At 40.9% G+C, this 27,129-nt stretch overlaps 1 protein-coding gene across 2 annotated transcripts in view; it reads left to right on the forward strand.

Annotated features, from left to right (window-relative positions):
* Window positions 1–27,129, forward strand: part of STXBP6 (syntaxin binding protein 6) — a 283,065-nt gene that overhangs the window by 58,071 nt on the left and 197,865 nt on the right. Inside the window, exon 2 of one of the 2 annotated variants that reach the window (XM_062205343.1) lies at window positions 23,369–23,557. The exons of the other annotated variant lie outside the window; for it this stretch is intronic. Within the exon in view, the coding sequence (XP_062061327.1) occupies window positions 23,404–23,557 (154 nt within the window). The 5' untranslated portion in view covers window positions 23,369–23,403. The remainder of the gene's footprint in view (window positions 1–23,368; window positions 23,558–27,129) is intronic. 2 annotated transcript variants of the gene reach the window in all.

Raw genomic sequence — 27,129 nt, forward strand, 5'->3', positions numbered from 1 at the left:
GAGAGAGAGAGAGAGAGAAAGGAATTCCTTTTTCCGTTGGTTCACCCCCCCAATGGCTGCTGTGGCCGGCACATCGCGCTGATCCGAAGCCAGGAGCCAGGTGCTTCCTCCTGGTCTTCCATTTGGGTGCAGGGCCCAAGCACTTTGGCCATCCTCCACTGCACTCCCGGGCCACAGCAAAGAGCTGGACTGGAAGAGGAGCAACCAGGACAGAATCCAGCGCCCTGACCGGGACTAGAACCCGGGGTGCCGGCACCACAGGCGGAGGATTAGCCTATTGAGCCGCAGCGCTGGCCCAACAATTTTGTACTTTAGAAAGCTGAACAACTTTAGAGAATGATTTCTCCTTTTGTGTTGCTGTGTCATTTTAACCTCACACCAGGGCTTATCTGAAGATAAAAAAAGAAATAATATCTATTATCCTTTGTTTTTGTTAAATATATTGTTGCTACTAAGACATCAAGGGATAAAGAAAGCGATTGATCAAATTCTTAGGGACTAAAACTTTGAATGGCAAAATATTATGCTTATTCAGTAGAACGGAGTCTACTAAATGGCCTAAATAAATAAATAAATAAATAACCCAGGAGCTGTTGGCTAGTGTTTGACCTGTCATAAATAAAGTTAAAGTATGGGAAGTAAGTTTTGATAAGTAAAGTTCACATAGGTTTATTGCTTTTACCTTTAAAATTGCAAAACTTTTTTATTATTTCAACTATTGCAGGTGGGATGGGGGAGAATGCATTCCAAATATAGATACTCCTCTACGGTTTATATAGTACATTCATGGACATCAGTGTAAAGACTTTTACCTCATGAGCACTTTTCTCTGTGTTGAGTTCTGAAGATGATGTTCAGATTTATAACTTACATGGCTTAAAAGAGTTTCTAAAATCTGATATGTGTGGCTTGTGGAAGAAAAACAATAAAGCCTGCTGTTTGGGATCCCAGTATGCGTGTTACTTGAGGACAGCAGGTGGAGTGCAGCAGATCCTCTAAAACAGGGCAGTGTAGGCTAATAAACATGCAGGTGGGCTTGGTTGCTGTGTTTCTAAAGCAGTTTTGCCTTTGTGATTGGCCTATGGATGAATGTCAAAGATAGAAGTTTTATTCCCAAGAAGGTTATTTTCCAAGAGCTACCTGATAATTTGGATACCCCTGAAAGACAAAGAAATCATTTAACCTATGTTGTTAGGGAGTCCATGGAAGCTAAGGCAAAGCTATTTTCCTTGGAGTTTCTACAGTGCTGGAAGTTGAGTCTAATGGCCCACTGCAAAATCTACTTTCTTTAAGAAGCATTCCCATATCCCCCTACTAGGAACTAATTTATATCTTCTGATTTGTTAATTAATCATTCATTCAGCAAAGTATTATTGAGCACCTACTATGTGGAATTAAAGCTGTGTGAGCAAGAAAAACCTAGTGCTTTCTGCTTTGGTCTGAATTGTTTGTGTTCCCCCAAATTCATATGTTGAAATTAATCATGGGGTAGGCATCATGGCCTAGCAATTAAGATGCCCACATGCCACATTAGAGTGTCTCGGTTCTAACCCTGGCTTTAGCTCCTTGTTTATGCAGACCCTGGAAGGTGATGATTTTAGGAAGTGGGTCTTTGGGAGGTGATTAGGTCACAAGGACAGAGCTGTCGTGAATGTTATTAGTGTCCTTCTTATAAAAGAGACCCTAGAGAGCTGGCTTATCTGTCCTGCTGTGTGAGGACACTGCTATAAGACGCCATCTATGAGCCAGGAAATGGGCCCTTACCAGACTTGGAATCCATTGACTACTTGATCTCTGACTGTGTTTCTCACATTTCTGTTGTTTATAAGCTTCCAAGTCTGTGGAATTTTGGTCTAGTAGCCCAGATACACTAAGACTCCCGCCTTGGACTTCATGGTTTCATGGGGGAAAACACAGAGCAAGTACACACAGTTAACGGGCAGTGTTATTACTGCTGTGATGACGTTCAGGCTGCCTACAGAAAGTGCTGTCCAAGCTAGGTAGGAGTGAGCTGGGTGAATATAACTACTTGGCATAGTGCTAAAGCTATTGGCAAGTATCACAGAACAGTGACACCTAGTCCTAAGGGAAGCAGCAGCAAGGATGATCCTATTGAGAGAGGGGCTACCAGGTGCCTCAGGCTGCATATGGCCATGTGGAGCTGGGATTGGATATAGAGGATGGGTGGGTTCCTCCCCCAGCTCTCTCACCAGGATCCTGTGTGAGAAGTAGGACCTGAGGCTGTGAAGTCATGGAGAAAAGGCAGTTCCGAGTTCTCTGCTCGTCTGTCACAAAAATATGTCTTCTAGGCATTCTTACTGTTTCCTCTTCTTCTTTTTTAAGATGACATATTTAGCGTGGTTTGAGTTTGTGGGAACCATAACCTTGAATTGGTTGATTTTACCCTTATGTAAAGTACAAAAGTCATCTTGCATTAATATGTCTTTTGACTGGATTTATTTTGCCTTTAGGGATGATAAAAGCTCAGTGAGCTGAGCAACTAACATAGGCAATCAAAGTTCTCCATGTATTTGGAAACTCGTTTTACCACCCACACCCTTTAATAACAACGGATTACACACTCACATTCATCTGTGTTCTTCCATTGACCTTAGAGCTGACTTGGGTGCAGTTAGGTCTGATATATGAGCAAAGACAGTGTGACATATACTTAGAGATTTTAATTTATTTGCCATCATTCACTGCTTTTGTCAGTTCTTTCATTTGCGGGTAACTGCAGCTCATTCCAACCAATTGAGGAAAATGGGAGTTTTTCAGATGCCTGCATACAAACTGGAAGGGGAGATGGAGAGCCCAGGAAGTTGGGTGCCTTCCTCTCTCCTTGCCCCGCCTCCCCCCATGTCTCTCTCCTCTCCTCTGCTCCTCATTCTCTTCCTCTTCCTCTCTGCATAGCTACATTTGGGGTAGCAGTTAACATGCCTGCCTGCATTCCATATGGAGGTACCTGAGTTTGAGTCCTAGTTCACTCCCCATTCCTGCTAATGAGCACCTTGGGTGGAGAGCAGGTGATGTCTCTAACAGTAGGGTTCTTGTTACCTTTGTGGGAGACTCAGATTGAGTTTCCGGCTCCTGCCTATGGCCTGGCCCAGCCCCCCTGTTGTAGACATTTAAGGAGTGAGCCAGTAAATGGGAGTCTTCTGTCCCTCTGCCTTCTAAAATAATTAAGCAAACATCAGCTTTCTTTGTAACTTTTGCTTGTATGTAATCAGTCTAATCCTCCCAGCTTCTCTCTGCATCCTAACTGACCCTAAGCATTCAGCTCCCATGGCTAACTGGGTATTAGCTCTGTTTCCTTTCAGAATCTGATTGGCCCAGCATATTTCTCCAAGCAAGGCCATACAGCAGCTCGTGGTTTGAGGGCCCTCCCCCTGTTCTATTCAGCACGGAGGTTAAGGCATCCTCATGTGGTTCATAAAATCAAGAAGCTGGGCAGCTTCTCTCAGAAAGCACAGAGGGAGAAGCAGAGCATCCTGAGGTGTGATCCTTCCCTGACTGGCCCGTAACTCATTTTGTACTCCTAGTTCCAAAGATATTTTATTCTGAAAAAACCTGGAAAAAACACACATCTACTTATCCATACTAAAGTCTCAGTCATCGGCTGCATTGAGAAGTAGCCATAGGACCACTTAAAAAGCATCATCTCAATCGGAATCTACAATTTCCAGTGATATCCAGTTTTCAGTTGGCCCACCCAGCACTCATGGACTACATGGTAAACATAACCACCATACATGCTGTTTGGACAGCTGTGAAGGCTCGATGCTCATTTAAGAAAGAAGACGTCTCTACCTCTCAGTGTAACTGTGAGAAAGACACATCATTAATTGGTCACTGGCTCAACATATGCTCTGCCTGTTACAAGAGAGCCCACATCTGGTGCAGCCTCTTTGTTGACATTCTGAGGCCAGTTGTTTGGAAACGGTTAAGGTTTATCTCAGGAGCCGTAACTCCCAGACCCTTAGCTTGTTGTTTTGTGCACTATGAACTTAGCTCCCTGATCTGTAAACAGCTACTTAGAGTCAGTATCTGTAGAGTGTTCATTGGCCTGGATCTTTAAAAAATACCACAGAATCTTCTCTTTTCTTCTGTTTTTCTTCTCTGTGCCTTCCTTATTAAAGTCTGGTTGTGGAAGTGAGGGTTTGTTGTTGTTTTTTAATGAGTTCTTCGGTAGTTAATGACATGCCATAGAATAGAAATTTCAGCTCAGATGTGTATCAAGCTAGATTTTTTTCTGCAATTTTTTCCCTTTGACCCCTGTTAACAAATTAAGGCATCCTAATTTTATATTAGATACAGTATTATCTATGGGGATTAGATTCTGCAATCCAACTTGTTTATTTCTGAGCATTATTTCTCAGTTTCCATGTGATTTCTAAGTTAATTGCATAGGGGAAAAATAAAAAAAAGTAGTTTCCTGCTCTGTATTGACATGCCTTTTTCATTTGCATGTAGTCATTTGTTTTCTCTATCTCACTAACTACAGTGAACTATCTTTATGTTTATACACTATTCAAAAGTATGAAGGGTAGAATTAGAATAGTGGAAATCCGCATAGTCATTTCATAAATAACTCAACAGCCAATAATGCATGCAAGTCACCAACCAATACCAAGTAACTTCAAACTATTTAAAGCACTGCTATTTTCTTTTTAAAAATGTTATTCACTGAATTTTATTTGTTTTAATGGATTTTTCTTAATTTGACTAATAAAATATCCTGATACCCAACCCTACACACTTTCTTCAGGGCTTCCCAACTGTAACCAGGTTGAGTTGGGCTTACCATAGAGAAAACCATTCCATCAACACTGATAGAAGTATCTAGAACGATAGTCTGGTGTTTTTAAGACTACCAATAGAGTTGATGAGCATTCTTTTTTATGATTTATTTATTTGTTCAGAAGGCAGACTTAGAGAGAGAGAGAGAGAGAGAGAGAGAGAGAGAGAATCTTCCATCTACTGGATTACTCCCCAGAAGGCTACAATGGCCAGAGCTGCTTCAGGCCACAACTAGGAGCCTGGAACTCCGCCATGGTCTCCCACATGGATGGCATGGACCCAAGCACTTGGGCCACCTTCTGCTGCTTTCCCAGGTGTATTAGCAGTGATCTAGGTCCAAAATGGAGCAGCTGGGACTTGAACCTGGTGCTCATATGGGATGCTGCGTTGCAGGTGGCATCCCCCTGTGCCACAATGCTGGCCCTTTGATGAGCGTTCTTGAGTATACATTTTTGCCCATTTGTTTGATGGATTTTTCCTTTAGAGAAATTCATGGGAACAGAATTGCTGTTGCAATTGTTGTACCTATTTTCAGAGATTTTGATAAATATAATGGAAGTTCCCAGGGGAAAAAATTTGTACCAGTTGCCTGCATATGAAGCCGTTAGCATCTCACCATGGTCACCCCTCCGTCAGACACACCTATCACCGTCTTGTTTCTGCACTGCTTCCTTGGTGGCAGTTTATTGGAGCAATTGGCATGTTGGTGAGGGGTAGAGTGTAAGCACTCGTACAACTTCTAGGATGACTATGTGATAGAATATTTGCCTTGATTTTTGCTTATCGGATGCTCCTGGTTCTAAATTGCTGGTATGATTTCTTGATATCTGTTTTATTCTTCCGTTGGACAGTATTATAAGTACTTTTTTTTCTTTTTGTAAACTGTGAATACCTTTATTCTCAAATATGTCAGTTAGTGTCCACACCAGGTACTGGCACCTTCAGTAACCAGACAGGAATTGGTCACTGAAGAGGCCAGGTATTAGAAAAACAGAGCAGCTTGGAGGATGATGGTAAACTCACTTTGAACAATGAGAGCAAGGAGTGGTGGGGACTAGTGAGATTCAGATTAGAGATTGTGGTGGGTGCAAATTACCAGGTTCTCCCAATGTTCAAGAAAATCCTGAAATCTTTTTCACATAAAATATGTATCTTTTAAAATGTGTACAAGCCAGGAAAACATGGTTTTGTGAAACTGTTCATTTGTGACCCCAGTTGTGTCCCCTCCCACTTCAGTAACCTCTCTATACAGTTTTTAAAGTACTTTTTCTTCCATATCATTCCTAGCATGAAACTCAGTACCAAATGGGCACTTGCCAGAATTCTTACTTCTCTCAGACACCTTTTTCCTGTGACCACTTCCCCATGACCGTTCGTTTCTGCTTGCTGTTCTGAGTGTGAAGGTTCAGTATGGAAGTGGCTCCCTGCAGAGTGTTCTCCACATTCCACCCTAGACCAGGGTCTGTTTGTCTCAGCTGAAGCAGCTCCGGGCACACCCATTGTGCGGGTCCCCAGTGGAAGCAGAGACCAGAACAGGCATATATTCTAGGTCACAGAGCTAACAGCTTCTAAAAGCATTCCCTATGACTTCCCATTGAAGTGGCTCTACCTGGATAATCCATGCAGGCAGATCTAATTATATTCTTCAATTACATTTCAAGGGTAGGCTTACTGGAGTATCTTCTGATCACCAGCCTCTGAAGGATTAAGCCATCCCTGCCTCTTCTGTTGCTGTGGAGCAGCAACTTCAGATTCTTAATTTAGTGGAGTCAGTTGCCTGTTTTCTTTATCTTTCTCCTTTACTAGACAACTATTTCCTTGACTATGTGTAATTTGTCTGGGATCTGCAACTCTCACATGTAGCACAAGTCACAGTAATTGCTCAGTTAGTGTTTGTTGAGTGAGGAAGGGTAGTTCCTATCCTGTCCCTAGTTGAAACTGATTTAATAAGGGGCAGTATGAGCCAGGCATGGAAATATACATCAAGGCCAGATGAATGTCCTCTAGGAAGGCAGGGAGTGCTTGGCTCCACATTATTTGATTTCTCTGTCTGCTGGTTAGTGGTGAGTGATAGTGACTATTATTCTTTATCCCTTTGCCTAGTTGCAGAACCCACAGGACCTGTCTATTGATTTCTTCCCAATGGCTGTATTGATTTGTTAACCTGTTGATTGTTCTTCTTCCCTACTCCAGAATGGACTCAAGAGGGGACTGGACTTTGTTGATCCTCAGTGTCTAGGACCGTGTCACCATGTTAAATAAGGATATGTCTGAGGCCAGCTTTGCTCTTGTTTTTTTTTTTTTTTTTTCCTTCCTGTTTCTTCTTTCTCCTTTTTCTTTTAAGGTCTGTCCCACTGTGTATCTGCCATGGGTAGCGATGTTCATTCGCAGCTGGGGAACACTTCAGTTGGCTTCTGTCATTATTTTCTGGCTAGGCTGTTAGTTCCATATGGTGAAGCAGAGGGGAACAGTGGAAATCGGACAGAATTTCAGGACGAAGACTCAACCCTTCTTTTGTTCATAAGAGACAATTATACTTCACTACCTCCTTCATAAGTTAGGAAGGTGAAACAGGATGCCTTTTGAGGAAAGATTTTGTGAAGTACACTGTGGTGAATATACTTTTGCAAGTGTAAGCTGACATGCTTGTCTGTCTTTAGGGGGCGGGGCACCCCAGATGGGAGCAGTCAGACCTGGGAGCTGATTTCCAAAGCTTCTTTCTTCTTCCTTTACAACAGTTGTTTAAAGTTGGTGGCGTTGTCCCATTTTGAAGGTGAAGATAAAAGTTTCAGAACTATGTAATTTTCTTCAAGTATGATTCACCAAGTAAAGGCAACAAACAAACTCAGATCCAGATCTTCTGATAACCAACGTAGACTTCTTTCCACCATTCGACACCTATCAGGTCGGGGCAGGGGAGAAGTGACCCCCGTGTCTTGAGCACTTGCCCCAGCTTCTGGATCCAGATCCTGATCACATGTACCTGAATGTCTTTATAATTCATACTGTTGTACTTGCAGTAGTGTTTACTGAGATTCTGCTAGGGCAGTATTCAGTTGATACACTCTGTTTTTTCTTCAGTATCAAACACAGTGCAGCAGTTAATTCAGAGTTAGTTATTTTCTGAAATATGCTGATTAAAAAGAGGTTGACACTGAATGACAGAGGAGCTGATTGAATGGGACAGAGCCAGTCTTTGCATATGGACCTTGCGTCTGACCTGGATTTGTAGGTTATTCTGTGACACCCCAAGACATAAAATAGAGATGCCCACCTCCCCACCCATCCCACTCACATGGAGATTTCACCACCATTGGATGCCCAAAGCACTCTCGTTTGTTGCTTCTGGGGAGTCTCAAGTGAACCTGCAAAGACTCTTCAGTTACCCAGTAGGACCTTGTGCAGCTGCATGTGGAAATCAGGATCAATCTGGCATTTCTGGGAGCACTTTAATAAAGCACTGATTACAGATTGCAGACACCTGGTGTTGTTTTTGTACTGAGGCTGAAGGGTGCAATACTGAAGACCAGAACGGAGCTTGACAGATTCCTATTTTCCTACCCTATTGTTTGCCAATGTCTGGAATAAGTACTGAGAAACTCTTACGATGTCTGATCCAGGCCGTGACATGGTTAGTTTGTGCTTTCAAAAGACTATTAATGTCAGAATGTTAATTCCCAGCTGACAGTGGGCATGTCGCTTCACTGAGGAGTGTTCTTTCTGCCAGGGCCCAGAGCACTGAGTGTAGGAGAGCTTCTGTAAGTTGGAGTCAGCACAGAGGCCTGTGGGTTGGGACTTGGCCAAAGTTATTCTGTGCTTCTTGGAATACCCCAGGCTATTCTGCTTGGGCAACCCATCATTGCTTTTGGCTTTGACAGCCAAATGAGAAAACATAAGCTGTGAAAATTCAAGGGGGAAAAGGTAATAACTAAAAGTCAAAAAGGAAAAATCTATGGGCTAGAGGTATTCTGTTTCAGCACTTAATTCCAAACCAATTCCCAAGGAAAAGAATGAATCTAAGAAGCATCCCCCACTGTGATTGATCATGTTTCCCCATTTTTCTTCCTGCTTTCCCAACATACCACCAGTTCTTGCCTTCCACAAACTGGAGACTGTTGTAATCAACTTCATGCTCCTCTAACTTTTTAAAAGATTTATTTATTTTTTTATTTGAAAGGCAAAGTGACAGAGAGATCTCCCATCCACTGGTTTACTCCTCAGATGGCCTCAGTGGCTGGAGCTGACCATAGTCAGAAGGCAAGAGCTTATTCCGGGTCTCCCATGTGAATGGTGGGGGCCCAAGCACTTGGGCCATCTTCCACTGCCTTCACAGGCACATTGGCAGGGAGCTAGATTGGAAGTGAAGCAGCAGGAAATCAAACCAGAGCCCATATGGGATGCTGGCACTGTTTAGGCATCAGCTTGACCCACTACACAACAGTGTCAGCCCCAAAGCTTCTATAATTTTATTTGAAAGAGTATTACAGTACAGTGGAGAGCAGTGTCTAACCCTGATCTTGACTTTGTTTCTCTTTAATTGTATGGCTTTGATATTATCATCTGGACTCCAGTTTCTTTATGAGTTAAATGAGAGAATTGGATGAGATAGACAATCACCAAGAACTCCTCTGGCTATTATAATTTTAAGCTTCAGGATGTCAAAATTTTTCCCTGTTCATTCTTTCCAACGTAGGTGAAATTTTCTGGTGGGTAGGGCCGAAGAAAGGTGTCAAGGAATGGTTGGTTGTTGGCTGGTTCATTGTTGAAGGTCCTGCTGAGATCCTTCTCAGTAAAGTGAAATGGATGAAATTCATTTTGCAGAGCCTCTTAAATTGGTGAAGTTTGGGGCTTTGCTGCTAGGGCAGCCAAGGTTGCTTGCAGCAATGGCAGCACCAGATAGAAAGCACAGGAAGAATGGGAGGGGAGAGTAAACAGGAGACCCAAGCTGTGTTTTGAAATGTCAGAAGTAGGTAATAGAGGCAAAGGAAGTGAAGAAGTTTCCCTTGAGAATGGGCAGAAGTCTTTGAAATACGTGCCTTTCGTATTTAAGCCTTTTCCTTGTTGTTAGATAGCCTACAAGATTCATAAAACTGCCTCAGGGCATCCATCAAGATCTTCTTGGGAGTCGACTCCCCTTGCAAACTGCTGGTCTAGAAAGGAGAGTGGTGAACAGCTGTGACGAGGTGGGCATGGACCTGTTTCTGGGGACAAAGATATATCATAGAATCTCTCTGTTAGCATTTTGTTAACTACACAGTTTTATTTGTGGAATCAAAGCAAGTCCGATCTTAACGAGACTGTGTGATCCTCTTTGCCAACTAAACAGCATGATGTGCACAACTGAGATGAACAGATATCCCAAAAGAATGAGTTCAGAGGAGAGCCTGCTGGGCAGGGCTGATAACAGTATCTCATCAACCAGAAAGCAAGTCTGATCAGAGACAAGACAGTGAAGCCCTTGAATTTGCCCTGTTGTGCTTGGGATGCATTCCTGCCACACCTTGTCCTGCCTTTCTCATTTCCGTGCTATGAGACAGGAAAAGCAGACTTGCTAAAGCAGTCATGCTTGCTAGGATGACATCCCTGCTGTGCCCTTGAAATACTCTGCCATCTAGCACAACTTACTTAGCTGCTCTGAGCTTTGGTTTCCTCATCTGTAAAATAGGATCTCTCTCCCCAGAGTGTCAACATACTAATAAGGATTTTTGAATACTGAAGTTCCATGTCTAAGTGGATGCCTCTCTCTCTCGTGTCAGATTGTGAGGTAGCTGACAGTAGAAAGTGCTTGTAGAGCCTGGGAGGGAGACTTTCCACCTCCATTCAGTTTCTTTCTTTCCCTTTTTTTTTTTTTTTTTTTTTAAAGAGGCAGAGTGGACAGTGAGAGAGACAGAAAGAAAGGTCTTCCTTTTCCGTTGGTTAACCCCACAATGGCCACTGTGGCCTGCGCACCACGCTGATCCGAAGCCAGGAGCCAGGTGCTTCTCCTGGTCTCCCATGTGGGTGCAGGGCCCAAGCATTTGGGCCATCCTCCACTGCACTCCCAGGCCATAGCAGAGAGCTGGCCTGGAAGAGGGGCAACCGGGACAGAATCTGGTGCCCCAACCAGAACTAGAACCTGGTGTGCCGGCGCCACAGGCGGAGGATTAGCCTAGTGAGCCGCGGCGCTGGCCCCTCCATTCAGTTTATACTGCACAGGCATGAATTCATGAACTTGACATTGAATAGAGCAATTAAAATTGAAATTGCAGCCCTTGGCCAGATGAGAAGTTTTAATGAATCTTATTGGAAATTACGTTTGTGAAGTCAAAGCATTGAAGGGCACACTGCCTTGCCTTTTAAACTGACAAGCTAAGTTCAAGTAAAAGGGGCCCGGAAATGCTACATTTCTCCTGTGAAAGATTTCCTGTCAGAGTGTAACACTCTCTGATGACATTTCAAATACAGAAAAACATCGAAGTTCTTCCAAAAAGTTGTAAAGTGGGGATATTCCCCAATTGAGATGTTCAAGTAGGAAATACTGCTTTACAGTTGATATGGCATTTAGAGAATATTTAAAAGAAATTTTGCCCAGATTTTTTAAAATTTTAGAAAACGAGCTTATCTACTGCATTTTAGGTTTTTATGTTTCCTCTGCTTTAAGAATGGAGGTTCTCTTTAAAGGCTCTGGATCTTTTTAGTGTTATAATCTTGTCTGTTGTAAATTATAATTAGCTTAACAAAAAAAAAAAAAAGTTACCTAAGATTTGAGGTAACAAATAGCTGCTATATATAAAAGTCTACCTTCATGCTTGCTGGAGAGCACATTTATTTGTTTGCTTCTTTATTTTTAATAGTTGATATATATTTTTTAAAAATCTATTACTTGTCATAACTCAAGCTCTCCTTTAAGGTGAAAATGCCTGAAGAGGTACCTAAGCCTTCTGCTTTCTCCCCGAGGGGTTAGTTCTGCCTGTTCATCCGCACAAGTAAAAGAAACACACCAATTCAGCAAGTAGTACAGAACCTAGCAAATAATTAAAATGTTTATTTTATTGCGAAGTTAATCTTTGTGTGGCGTTTGCCTGTATTTGGATGTGATTGGACTAGATTTGGCTGTTGCCACTGCTGTCAACTGTGAGTGATGCTTTCAGGACAACACGTTGTCTTGGTTTGCTAGCCAGCTCTTGGACACCACAGTGGCATGGATGCTCAGTGGAAATAGAGTGTGGCCAAAAATTAGAGCTCTTTTTAGATTATTTTCTCTTACTATCCTTTGTTTTTCCTTTTTCTTCATGTGGTTAAATATAATGCCTGTGTCATGTTTTGGGTTGGTAATCCTGTAATAATCCAATGAGTGCCGTCCAGCTTGGTCTTCTTTCTGTCTGTTACTGTAGAATGAGCACACAAGTGCCAGTTTAACTGGTCTTTGGAATTAAAGCTGTGAAAGTGGAGGTTCTGTTATAGATGATCATATATATATATATGTATATATATATGTATATATGTATATATATATTAGATATATATAGATATAGATGATTGGGATGAGCAATCCTTACGAAATCTTCATCTTCCTTTGATGAACCCTCCATATCTCATGTATCTTGGTGGTGGTAGTTTTTTTCTTTCTTTTTTTGGCTTTGTGCTATCATTTCTTCAAATGTAGTGATTGACGAAAACGTTAAAAAGTACATCCACAATGTAAATAAACTTGTGTAAACACCATTCTGTGGTCTGGATGTAGAACAAGGTTTGTTCTTTGGATGTTAAGCTTACAAGAATGTGCTTAACAAATATATAAACAAGGAAAGGGGATGAAAATAGTCTAGCTTTATAATTGAAGCAGACATGAGTCACTGGCTCAGAGAATCCTGTGAACATAATGTCTCCTACACAGCAAGAGTTAGTACATACAGGGAATAAAAGGCTAACCAAGTCTTGTAGGATCTGGAAGCCTAGAGGTAGAAAACAAAGTCTTCTTGTCCTTCCTTAAAGAGTTAAGCAGGTTTTGTTCTGCTGCAGGGTTGTGTGTGTGAGAGGGGGCAAATATAAGCTCACGTGTTCATCAGGCCACAGGCTTGGCATGAGCTGCCATTGCTCAAAGCAAAGGTGCCATTTTCTTCTCACAAAAATGTCTTCCAGGCCTTGTAATTATTCATTCACAGGGTTCGCTCTCCTTTCTTAAGACTCTGTGAGGATGGGAATTCCTTTGAGGTTCTCAATACTGTGCTTATACCAAGATCTCAGCATTTTAATATGTTTTCCAGATATGGGGGAAAGAGTATACCTTAAAACAGAAATGTTGGCCGGCACCATGCCTCACCAGGCTAATCCTCTGCCTGCGGCGCCACCACCCCGGGTTCTAGTCCAAGTTGGGGTGCCGGATTCTGTCCCGGTTGCTCCTCTTCCAGGCCAGCTCTCTGCTGTGGCCTGGGAGTGCAGTGGAGGATGGCCCAAGTGCTTGGGCCCTGCACCCGCATGGGAGACCAGGAGGAAGCACCTGGCTCCTGGCTTGGGACTGGCACAGCGCGCCGGCCGTGGCAGCCATTTGGGGGGTGAACCAACGAAAGGAAGACCTTTCTCTCTGTCTCTCACTGTCTAACTCTGCCTGTCAAAAAGCAAACAAACAAACAGAAATGTCTGCATGAACGCTCTAGACAGTTTGTAACGGAGTAAGGATACTGTCCTGTAGAATCTCTGGCCTATTTTCCTTTTTTCCAAACAGAAATAATCATGTAGACATTTTGGCAAGCTTGTTTTCTGGATATCCTTTTATGCATATAAATACACACATACAACTGTGCGGTTATGAACTCATTTTCCATTTTGTAACCCCCTTGTTTTCACTTTATTATTTTGTAGTCATTTTTCCAAGTCAGTACCCATAGATCTGTGCCACAGTTTTAATGTGAAGCACAATACTGTGTTGAATGGATGGTCTATGTTCTGTTTAATGAATGAAGACTGAAGGACATTTAGTTTGTTATACTGTCATGCTCTTAAAATTGAACATGAGGTAAACATGCATCTATAACAGCCACACACATGGATGCTGCTCACACCATTCTCTGGTTCAAAGGGTTCCAACTCAATTATGAATCTCTGGAAGAGACAAATTACAATATCACGAACCTTAGAGGTGGGTAAAAATGACATTGTTTGTCTTTCATAAGCACACATTTTAAATATCCTAATTTATAGTCTTGAAGCAAAGTGTGGAAGATATATTTAGTGTTTATCTTGAATGTACATTTGGGATTGAATGTAGAAAAACTTTGTAAATCACAAAGTACTACAAAAATTTCACTGATTCGTTATTAGGGCCTTACAGAAAATTGGTCATGTAATCTTTATGGAATTAAAACATTCTTTTGTTTGTTTATTTGAAGGAGAGAGAGAGATCCCACTCATTGATTCACTCACCAAATGCCAACAGCAGTCACAGCTGGACCAGGCCAAAGCAAGGAACTGAGAACACTATCTAGGTCTCCCACATGGGTGATGGGGGCCCAGCTACTCGACCCTACACTTCCTGTATCCCAGGGTACACATTAGAAAATAAGAAGCTGTAATCAGGAGTAAAACTAGGACTCAAATCCAGGTACTCCATGCTGGAATCTTGGCATCCTAATAGGTATCCTAATTCCTCGGCTAAATGCTTGCCCCTTATTGTACTTCTAAACTTTGTGGGTTTTTTTGTTTGTTTGTTTTGTTTTGTTTTTTTTTAACTTTTATTTAATGAATATAAATTTCCAAAGTACAGCTTATGGATTACAATGGCTTCCCCCCCCATAACTTCTCTCCCACCCGCAACCCTCCCCTTTCCCGCTCCCTCTCCCCTTCCATTCACATCAAGATTCATTTTCAATTCTCTTTATATACAGAAGATCAGTTCAGTATATATTAAGCAAAGATTTTAACAGTTTGCCCCCACATAACAACACAAAGTGAAAAATACTGTTGGAGTACTAGTTATAGCATTAAATAACAGTTGTACTTCTAAACTTTGAATGCTATCACCAGAGTATTTGTTAATTCATATTTGACTCCCCGTTTAGATTATATTTATAAGAATTATTAGTTTAAAGTAATAATTGAACTTCATGGAAAAATTTATTGATGAGCTGAAGTTTCTGTCTCATTTATTGTTTATCCACATGCTACTTGCCATGGAGAAACTAAAATTTTCAACTTGAGAACTGCATGATCAAAGATTTAGCTTTGTTTAAGTCAAAATTTTGTATATTTAAAATTATTAACCTTTAGTTAATAAACTTTTATAAAGAGATTAAATTGATCTTAAATTATCTCACTGGTCTTAATATATGGAATCGGAAAAAACAAAATTGACTTTCTTTGCATAATAGTATGTGTTTTCTGACTAACAGGTGAAGTTTTTGGAGAAAAATTAACACTTTAAGATTATTTTTAGGTTTAATGATTATGTAGTAACATCTGACTTGTAACATTTAGTATTTATAGGAAGTAATTTAACATTTCTCTACTGTGCTTTCATCCTTTACAACATGGAATGTTTCCTTGTTAAGATAATTGCATTTTTTTGTCAAGACCTGAGGTACAGAGAAGAAACAATTAAATGTGATTAAGTTTCAGCCATATTCTTCCTTTAGATACGCACTGGGCAATGTTGAGGGTTGATTGTGGTGAAGACAGAGTAGCACTGAAGTCCTTTTAGAAGAGAAATCAGCAGAACCATGTAGGCCGGAGATAGTAGAGACCCAAACCAAGGCAAAAATGGGAATGAAAAAAAAACTTGGGGAGTCCAGAAATGTTAAATGAATTCCACAGGACTTGATGACTGGCTAGTCCTTATGGAGGGCTGGTGGAGGATTTCAGGAGGAAGGAGTTTGCCTAGGTTAACTCTTGGTGGAAATCCTTGGTTTATAGCTAGATAGAGCTTCCTTCCCAGTTTAAAGCTAGAAGGGCAGTCTGATCTAAATGCATGCTTAGGGTGCGATCGGGAACTGAAGTTGCATTTGTAGAATTTCAGAACAATGTAGAAAAGTCTAATTTTACAGAATAATCTATTTCTCCTATTTATAAATTACCTGGTTCACCTCATCACTGTTTCCATGCACGAAGAAAGACTAGCTGATTCTCCCCCCAAAATCTCTCTTGGTTACATCAACCTTGCTCTTAACTCGGAGGACTCCAAGCATGTTGAGTGTATTTGCCTCAGTGTTGAGTCACGTTAACCAGATTATGAGCTGAAATTTAAGACAAGGGATTCTAGTTATTCACTTACAATAGGAGAACTATAACTGTCACACCCTCCAGAGTAACTGAGTTGGCATGGCTAAGGCCAAGACATAACCAGAACATTGCATATTAAACATGGGACCAGATCAGAGCTCTTAATGAGGTAAGATAAATAAAATATCTAAGAGTGTTAAGTTAACCAGATGGCATCATTGTCTTACTAGAGGAGGCTCTTTCTTCTCAAATGAGAAATACTTTAGGCGAAGTCACCCTAGAATTTTCAACTTGGTGAAGAATGCCTTGTCAGTGGCAGTTTTTAATTTCTTGGACTCTCTCTGGTCTCCAGAACACAGAGGACAAACATCAGTTCTACCACTTGAAACCAAAGAGTTAGTGTTTGTATTAATCAGTTTTTCATCACTATAATGAAGTAGTTGAAGAGAGCTAACTCTCTAAGGAAAGAAGTTTATCTGTGGCTCACGGTTTTGGAGGTTCACAGTCTAAGATTGGGCAGGTCCCATTGGTCTGGCATCTGGTGAAAGCATTCTGCTGGCAGACTTCCAGACAGGCAAAGAGCATGGCAAGAGACTGGCATACGTACTGTTGATGTCTATGGTCTCTTTCAAAGCCCCCAAAATTTAATCATGGGGACCCCGCCTAACAAACCAATCCAATCATCTCCCAAAGGCCCCAGCTCCTAATACCTTAATAGGATTAAGCTTCCATGCTCTAAGTACCATTAAAATAAGACATTAGGGACCAAGTCTTTAACACATGAGCCATTGGAGAATATTCAGCACTCAAACGAATATAAAAACCAGAGTAATGCAGGAGTACAAACATCGTACACCTGTACCCTTTTACTCCATCTGCGTGAATCTTGAGGGCATTTGATTGCAACTCTGACCCTAAAGGATGATCTTATTTCTGGTTACTTGGGTGGTGGAGGTCTACCTCACTACAGTAGCTGTGTACTGCCAAAAAGGAGATACATGGAGTAGAGGGTGTGAAGTAGAATAAGGTAGATGAAAAAGGCCATGAGGAAGACCAAAACTCACTGTGATTACTTTGTTCAACTACAACTTAAGACAGCCAGCTGCTTTGACTTGCAAATCAGTGTACATTGGTGGATGGAGGGCGGGGGCGGGGAGAAGGCTCCCATGGGGGTGATGGAGCGTGGAGTAACTAATGGTCATTGGTATACTATTGCTCTTCCATTCATTTTGCTTCCTTACAGTGGGTCTCTGCCCTGGGGTGCGCTTCATTTACCAGCATTAAGACCCAAGATCTGATGAAGCTCCTTGCTTAAAACAAGAGAAAAAAATCCTTGCCTTGTCTTGTATTTTCTCTTGAAATGATTCTTCCCTTCCATTCCCATCACCACTTTTATGGTCCAGGCTTTAGTTCTTCTGTAGGCTAAGTGCTTTTAAATTAAGTAGCAGGACAACTGCCTGACTGCATAGGAACCAGTTAGAGAGTTGTTTGAAATGCAGACCCTATGATTCTGATTGGGTGGCTATAAAGGTGAGCCCAGGGATCTGCATTTTTTCAAAGCTCTACATGCTGCATTCAGAGGTATAAGCGTATTTGGGGTATTTTGTGGAGATAACCCTTACAAGTTATTGTTACAAAGCAACAGCAGGGTCCCTTGTATCCTCTGATGCTTTCTTTTCCAATCTACCCTGTTAGCATTATCAGGCTGACAATTACAACATACACACATGTGTGTGTGTGACATAGCCTGTTAGTATCATTGCCCTGAACAAAAACTTCTGATCAGCACGACAGTATTTTACACTTTGTGTTTCTGTGTGGGTGCAAACTGATGAAATCTTTACTTAGTATATACAGAATCGATCTTCTGTATATAAAGATAATTGAAAATGAAAAACTTGGTTTTAAATTGGAAATTGCATAGAAAATTAATCAATTTTTTAAAAATATCATGTAGGATCTCTGTCCTTAATGTGCTATACATTGTGATTTAATGCTATAACTATACTCCAACAGTATTTTTCACTTTGTGTTGCTATGTGGGGGCAAACTGTTGAAATCTTTGCTTAATATATACTAAACTGGTCTTCTGTATATAAAGAGAATTGAAAATGAATCTTGATGTGAATGGAAGGGGAGAGGGAATGGGAAAGGGGAGGGTTGCGGGTGGGAGGGAAGTTAAGGCAGGGGGAAGCCATTGTAATCCATAAGCTGTACTTTGGAAATTTATATTCATTAAATAAAAGTTAAAAAAAAAACTTCTGATAATCTCAGAATTTTCTGGGTGAGAGTGAGAACTATAAATCCTTTGCCTTACAACAGTACAGAGAGACCATCTATTTGACTATCATGTAGAGCGTTTCAGACCCATGGGTGAGAAAAGTAAGGCTTTTTTTTTTCACTTTTTGAAATACTCTTACCCTCTGGACCAGATGACTATATTTAATTATCCATGCCCAAGAATTAATAACCTATATGCATTATTTCACTTAATTCTTCAGTTAGAGAAGGTAGGTAAAGATATCCCTATGCTATGGTTAGTAAGCTGAGGGTCTGAAATTTCAAGAGATTGACCTAGAAGTCATATAGCTCTTATATTTTGTAGCTAAAATTTTAGTCTAAATTCCAGAACTTGCACTCAGTGAAATTACTGATTTTATCTTCCTTATTTTTGCTTTTGTTTTCAACGACTGAGTTATCTGTATAAGTATTAAAAAATACAACAGGGGTCAACACTGTGGTGTAGCAGCACTGGTATTCCAGATAGACACCAGTTCAAGTCCTGGCTGCTCCAGTTCCAATCCAGCTCCCAGCTAATATGCCTGGGAAGCATTGGAAGATGGTTCAAGTACTTAAGTCCCTTCACCCACATGTGAGACTCAGATGAAGCTCCTGGCTCCTGGCTTTGGCCTAGCCCAGCCCTGGCCATTGCAGCCATTTGGGGAGTGAAAAAGCAGTTGGAAGACACTCTCACTCTCTCTGCCTTGACCTCTCCTTCTCCCTCTGACTTTCAAATAAATAAATAGATCTTTAAAAAAAAAATACAACAAAAAGGGTCATTTATGTTTCTCACCAGTTTTCAAAAGAAGAACAGGATTTGGTGAAACATCTCTCTCTCTATTCTTTCTCTTTCATCGAACATTTTTTTAAAAACTTTTATTTAATGAATATAAATTTCCAAAGTACAGCTTATGGATTACAATGGCTTTCCTCCCCCCACCCCATAGCTTCCCTCCCACCCACAACCCTCCCCTTTTCCATTCCCTCTCCCCTTCCATTCACATCAAGATTCATTTTCAATTCTCTTTATATACAGAAGATCAGTTTAGTATATATTAAGTAAATATTTCAACAGTTTGCCCCCACATAGCAACACAAAGTGAAAAATACTGTTGGAGTACTAGTTATAGCATTAAATCACAATGTATAGCACATTAAGGACAGAGATCCTACATGAGGAGCAAGTGCACAGTGACTCCTGTTGTTGAATTAACAATTTGACACTCTTGTTTATGGCGTCGTAATCTCCCTAGGCTCTAGTCATGAGTTGCCAAGGCTATGGAAGCCTTTAGGGTTCACCGACTTTGATCTTATTCCGACAGGGTCATAGTCAAAGTGGAAGTTCTCTCCTCCCTTCAGAGAAAGGTACTTCCTTCTTTGATGGCCCCGTTCTTTCCACTGGGATCTCACTCGCAGAGATCTTTCATTTAGGTCTTCTTCTTCTTCTTTTTTTTTTTTTCCCAGAGTGTTTTGGCTTTCCATGCCTAAAATACTCTCGTGGGCTCTTCAGCCATATCCGAATGCCTTACGGGCTGATTCTGAGGCCAGAGTGCTATTTAGGACATCTGCCATTCTATGAGTCTGCTGTGTCTCCCGCTTCCCATGTTGGATCGTTTTCTCCCTTTTTGATTCTAACAGTATTAGCAGACACTAGTCTTGTTTGTGTGATCCCTTTGACTCTTAGACCTATCAGTGTGATCAATTGCGAACTGAAGATGATCACTTGGACTAGTGAGATGGCATTGGTACATGCCACCTTGATGGGATTTTTTCCCAGAGTGTTTTGGCTTTCCATGCCTAAAATACTCTCGTGGGCTCTTCAGCCATATCCGAATGCCTTACGGGCTGATTCTGAGGCCAGAGTGCTATTTAGGACATCTGCCATTCTATGAGTCTGCTGTGGCTCCCGCTTCCCATGTTGGATCGTTTTCTCCCTTTTTGATTCTAACAGTATTAGCAGACACTAGTCTTGTTTGTGTGATCCCTTTGACTCTTAGACCTATCAGTGTGATCAATTGCGAACTGAAGATGATCACTTGGACTAGTGAGATGGCATTGGTACATGCCACCTTGATGGGATTGTATTGGAATCCTCTGGTACGTTTCTAACTCCACCATTTGGGGCAAGTCCGATTGAGCATGTCCCAAATTGTACATCTCCTCCCTCTCTTTTTCCCACTCTTAAATTTAACAGGGATCACTTTTCAGTTAAAATTTAAACACCTAAGAATAATTGTGTGTTAATTACAGAGTTCAACCACTAGTACTAGAACAAAAAAAAATACTAAAATGCATAAAGTATTACATTGTACATCAACAGTCAGGACAAGAGGTGATCAAGTCATTGTTTCTCATAGTGTCCATTTCACTTCAACAGGTTTCCCCTTTGGTGCTCAGTTAGTTGTCGCCGATCAGGGAAAACAAATGATATTTGTCTCTTTGGGGCTGGCTCATTTCACTCAGCATGATGTTTTCCAGATTCCTCCATCTTGTTGCAATTGACCGGGTTTCATTGTTTTTGACTGCTGTATAGTATTCTATAGAGTACATGTCCCATAATTTCTTTATCCAGTCTACTGTTGATGGGCATTTGGATTGGTTCCAGGTCTTAGCTATTGTGAATTGAGCTACAATAAACATTAATGTGCAGACGGCTTTTTTGTTTGCCAAATTAATTTCCTTTGGGTAAATTCCAAGGAGTGGGATGGCTGGGTTGAATGGTAGGGTTATATTCAGGTTTCTGAGACATCTCCAGACTGACTTCCATAGTGGCTTAACCAGTTTGCATTCCCACCAACAGTGGGTTAGTGTCCTTTTCTCCCCATATCCTCTCCAGCATCTATTGCATCCAACAAATTTTACCCAATAAAATTATAGCTGTTTCTTTTTTAAAAACTGGCGTTTCATTTATTTATTCATTTATTTCTTTTGAGAGAGAGAGAGAGAGAGAGAGAGAGAGAAGCTTCCATCTGCTGGTCTATTCCTCAAATACAATACCACAACAACTTGGGCTGGGCCAGGCTGAAGCCAGGAGCCAAGAATTCCATCCAGGCTCCCCCATTGTTGGCTAGTACTCAAGTGCTTATGCCATAATCTGGTTTGAATGCTTTAGCAGGAAGCTGGATTCAGGAGCACAGCCAAAACGTGAACCCAGGCACTCCAGTATGGAATACAGGAGTCTCAAGCAACATCTTTACTGCTGTGCTAAACACCTGCCCCTTCATATTTCTCTTAACTACGGTTTTAGAAAATTTGAGTCCAAGATGAAAAAGCAGAAGCTATGCCAGTTGGAAAGGTGCGGTCACAGAATGCCTGATGGGTTTGGGAATATGGCTTGCTCTTTCCATTGCTTATAAGGTTATTTGAAGCCATCATGCTACCACTGGCTTTCTTTTTCACATGTCCCCATATCATTAGAGATGAGAGGCCTTGGAGCTTGGAAAGAACCAGAATGTGTTTCTCACCTAAAAAAGAAAAGTTCCTGGCAAATGACAGCATCTCCTATGGATGCTAGTTTATGTCCCAGGTGTTCCACTTCTATTCCAGCTCCCTGCTAATGGCTTGGGAAAGCAGGAGAAGATGACCTAACTGCTTGGGTTCCTGCCACCCACATGGGAGACTTGGAAGAAACTCCTGGCTCCTGGCTTCAGAGCAGCCCAGCTCCAGCCATTGGAGCCATTTGGGGAGTGAACCAGCAGATGGAAGATCTCTCTCTGTCCATCTGTCTCTCTTTGTGTCCTCTCTCTCTGCAGCTCTTTCAAATAAATAAAAAAAAGTTTTAAACAATGTAGACATCTGTGCTGAAAGCATTTGTGAATCTTGGTTTGGGAAGGATAATCTTGTGGACTTCCATCATTAATCATCTAGATTTAAGCAAAACCTTTGTTTTAATCGGTGGTCAATTCATGGAGGACAGAGACTATCAAGTTTTGTATCTGTAGTACTGAGTATAAGGTGGCAGGTAGTGGGTGTTATCTGGCCACTTGGCCAGATAACCAGAGAACTTGTGTTATCTGGCACAGTTCTACAGCAGTCTGACCAATGCTCTAAGCTACTGTTTTTCATTTTTATGCAGGATCTTTGAATACCCTGTACAATTCTGTAGCCAATTCTGATTTTTAGTTGCCTGAACAAACATTGGTTAGTGATTAAGATATGAACTATGACGAGGATGATGGAATGGAGAAAATTTATTCATGTTGCTTTTGAGCTTTTTGACAAAAAAAGGTTTAGTATTTAGATTTAACCTCTAACATAATAGGGGCAAATAAGCTGAATAAAGAAGATGACTAGGAAAGTACAACTTTTGGAAAACTAAATCTAACATGAGGACTATGTATGTGAAGTTTTAGCAGGGAATGATTGTGAGTCAGCAACATACTTCCTTATTTTCTTAATTGTTAGACGCCCACTGACAGTTATCTACAAGAGCATAACATAGGAACTGCCAACTGACATGTCCAAAATACTCGGCATTAGTCAGATCCCTCTTTAGAATTCTGTGTCCACTTTGACTAAAGGAAAATGTAGAGAATTTGGCAAGGGTCCAGGGCATGGAAACTAGATGCAGAGGAGCACTGGAAGGGCGGCCCCTGGAGGAGGCTAGTATACAAGGATTTACCACTTAGCCTGATCGTTAATAGTCTTCTGCTGCATGTGTAGTTATTATGTAGAAGACGTATAGTTAGCCAGGGAATAGAATTAGGGACGTGGATTTTCATCAGAGTTTTTGAAGGGCATATAAAGAGCCTCTTGACTTGAAGGACTGCTGGACAGTGGAAGACTTCTCAACAGGTGGTGTGAAATTGTGTTCAGAGGGTAGGCACACCTTTGCCAGTTAGTGTGAGGAGTAGTTGGGGTAAAAGTGGACAGACTGTCTAGATGCTGTTTTGTGCTGCTCATCTCACACTGTGTTGACTAGGGAGTATGTGAGTATTCCCTCTTTGTATTTCTTAGACTTAGTACAAATATGAAGACCCCTCTTTTTGTTTCTGTCATGCATTTCAAGCAAATAAGAGGCAAATAGGCTTGCTGCTTGTTATGTGAGTCCTTACAATATTATGATTCCAACTTTGCTCTTCTTTTCCTTCTTTAGAAAACTTGCTGCGTGCCCTCCTCGCTTGCTCTACGATGAGTGCCAAATCTGCCATCAGCAAGGAAATTTTTGCACCTCTTGATGAAAGGATGCTGGGAGCTGTCCAAGTCAAGAGGAGGACAAAGAAAAAGATTCCATTCTTGGCAACTGGGGGTCAAGGCGAATATTTAACTTACATCTGCCTGTCAGGTAATAAAAATTAGATATTAATGTTCCTAAGACAACTTCTATTCTCAATTAATTCTGAGTTATCCAGGAGGATTGTATTCCCAGGTAGTATAGACATCTGCTCTCCCACTCCTCTTTCTATTTCTCTGTTGTCTTTCTCTGAATCTTATTTACTTGAGCTACCTCTATGTTGGTGATCACGTTGTGTTGAAAAGCTAGTGAAGTCCAATTTTAATGTGTTTTTCAGTTAATTAAGAGCATTTGTAAAGGGTTTGATATGTTCATACTTTTTCTTTCATGAGAGCATTGACAGAGAGTGAACTGTCCTCTGGTATTTTGTTGGCTTAGAATAATTCCTGATGTTAAGAAAATTGTCATTACTGGCAGCCTGAGCTTCACTGACTTTCTTTTTCTAGACACTTGTCAACCAATAATCAGTAATAGTTTGTCTTGAGGTAAATATTGGCACCTGATGGAAAGTGTGAAAGTAGATTTAGTTCCCAAATCTTTGCTTTGCCTGACAGCTGCTCCTTGTCAGGAAGAGGCGTCTGTTTTAGTAAGCTTAGAATTGTGTTAGATTATTATTTTTTTCTCTTTCTGTTGTGATTGTTGGATATCTGTGGGATTTACTGTGGATTCAGACAAACTTTTCTGAGATAAAATTTGGATAAAGTTCTCATGGAGTTATGGGTGATGCTAATCTCGATGCCTGGGGGCATTTGTAATATTTCGATAAAAGTTTCTTATAATAGAGTGATGGAAGAATTAATCTTACCTCAATTCATCTTTGAAAAATAACTTTAACTGTGGCTTGGGAATAAAACTTTTATTGGAAGTATTTTTAGATTTTTAAAACATTAAGCCCATGATCATTTAGGATTACCAGAATTTATTTCAAGGTAGAAATAATGTCTTATCAGAAAGAACATGTAAATTCTTAAGAATGTATCTTAAAACAATAGCATAATACTTTGATAAGAATGGTTTTTCAAAATAATGGTTAAAAGAAAGCTTTTACTTATATGAGTGTGAGAACTGACCTTGAAAAATTCATCTTTTTTGTCCCAAATATGCATTAGATTAATAATTTGGTTATTGTTAGAAGACATTTATATTTCTTTAATATGCTTAGCAGTGCTTGGCATATGGTAGGGGCTCAATTAATATCTTATGACCACGTGAAAGAAAAAAGTAGCCTTCCTTAATATCTTCCAGTATTTTGTTAAAAATATCCAAATCTTAAAAATATTTTATATTTTTAAATTTAGACGTGTCCTGGCTTCTGTTTCACTGAGCTTTCTTGTAGACAGGTAGGAGTAGAAAGGTGGGTGGTCTGGAAGCTACTTGAGTTTAGCTTATTAGTACATACCTCAAATTGAAAGTGAACAGTTTTGCTAAGATGCTATTATCTGCCTTTTTCTGACCGTGAAGTCTGTAAGAGTGACACATGGCCTGTAACAACATCATCTCAGTGAAATAGCATAACCTTTTCCCGTGCCATGGGAGACAATGACCTGGGGCTTATTGGATAACTGCATTTCCTTTACAAATTACCAAGACCTCCAGCTTTAAAGTCCGAAACTACGAGAATCGCTCTTTTGTTGCATTCTAATGGAGGAAAGTCTTTTGTTCTCAAAGTCCTTATGCTTTTCATGGTTTTGAATTTTGAGAGGATGGATTGATAAAGTAGAACTGACATTTAAGCAGACGCCATAATGGAAATTGGGGCAGGAAAAAATCAAGTGACTTTGACACCCCAATTTTTTGCAGTTGGATTTTTCTTAAAAGTGGAAAGAAGTCTTAATTTCTAACTTATGTGAAGCTTAGAGGCATATCAGTCACATCCTTGATAGGGTAATGTTTTAATTAACAATTAATTAGTCAGATGTTTATTAACTACCTTTTTATGTGCTGAGCATTCTAAAGGTTTTTATTTATTTGAGAGGTAGACTTAGAGGGAAAGAGAGAGAGGGAGAGAGAGAGAGATCTCCTACCTACTGGTTCACTTCCCAAATGGTCACAATGGCCAGAATTGAGCCAATCGGGAGCCAGGAGCTTCTTCTGGGTCTCCCACGAGGGTTCAGGGACCCAACTGCTAGGGCCATCTTCCACTGCTTTCTCAGGCTATAGCAGAGAGCTGGATTGGAACAGGAGCAGCCGGGACTTGAACAGGCGCACTTATGGGATGCTGGCGCGGCAGGCAGAGGACTAACCTACTGCGCCACAGTGCCGGCCCCATGCTGAGCATTTTAGATGCTAGGCGTACAGTTATGAGAAAAATGTAGGCAGCTTCTCTAGTTTGGAGAGGAGGAAGCAGTAGACATTAACAAATCACTCACTAAAATAAGCATAATTATAAACTGCAAAAGAGTTAAAGAGAGAAAAGGCAGTGATGTGAAAGCACAGAGCTTCTGAAAAAGTAGGGCTTCACTGGTTTTGACGACAGGATTGCGTGGGTGAGAGGACATTCCGGGCAGCAGGAACGGCAGCTTCGTTAAGAGACTCACCAGGATTTTTGTTTTTCTCCTTTCTCCAGTACAGTCTATGGATGATCTCTTTGTAGCTCAACACACATGGGAGCTGTGAAACAAAGCAGGGCACTGGAAGGGTGGTGTTCTTACTGCGATTAGTGTGAGCTGCCCATGCTCTCTGGGAGGGCCAGACCCTCCACTGTTGTGGTTTGCATGATGAAAACTGGCCCTTCATTCTGAACAGGCAAACTTCGTCCACATGAAGTCAGTGCCTGCAAGTAATTTTAACCACCCTTCAAATAGCAGGAAGAATTGAATTTTTTAAAAAGGGAAAAGTATCACAACTTGAAAAGCCTGCCCCAATTTGTATCTAGGCATAGTTGTTTTATGTGTATCCAGTGTCTTTATTGTTTCTACATGTAAATTTTAGTTTTCTGGTATCATACAACTTACAATGTAGGAGGTAGAGTTTGTGATCATAAGATACATTTTCAGAGTAGGTCATATATCCTCTGGAGAGATTAAAAAAAATTAGAGGAGCTGAAGCGAGGGGAATAAGCTGCTCTTTCTTGGGTTGTATAGTTGTAAATCTGTAAGGAGAAGAATCATCTCTGCAGTCCATCCACGGAGTCTTGGGGACTGGGTTTGTGTCTTTCTCTCTGGGTCCTTGCCTGACTAATGCGGGGGATTGCCAGTGCTTGCATACCCATGTGCCTCAAAGCGTTGGTTTCTACTTTTCCTTTTCAGCAGAGAGTAACATAAAAATACAGGTAATACCAAGTCATAGCAAGCATGTGGAGCAATTTGAGCTCTTGTACTTTGCTGATGGGAGTGTAAAAGTCCTGAAATGATTTTCATGAGCAGATTGGCAGGTTTTCTATAAAGTCAAACACACACAAAGTTTTGTACAAATCCTTATAGAGTCACAAGACTCTATATGATGTGTTCTTCCCATAATACTTGGCACAGTGCTAGGTGTGGACATGGTAGGTGTTGAATGGAAGATGCTATATGGGTTTTTACTTACTTGATTATAATGTAGGCTTTATATTTAACTTAGAACTGTTAGGACCCTTAGAGTGTGAAGCATGCCCTGCCAATGACAATTTCCATGGTCACTTG

This window comes from Lepus europaeus, chromosome 11 (assembly GCF_033115175.1).
Source record: "Lepus europaeus isolate LE1 chromosome 11, mLepTim1.pri, whole genome shotgun sequence".
Taxonomy (NCBI): Eukaryota; Metazoa; Chordata; class Mammalia; order Lagomorpha; family Leporidae; genus Lepus; species Lepus europaeus.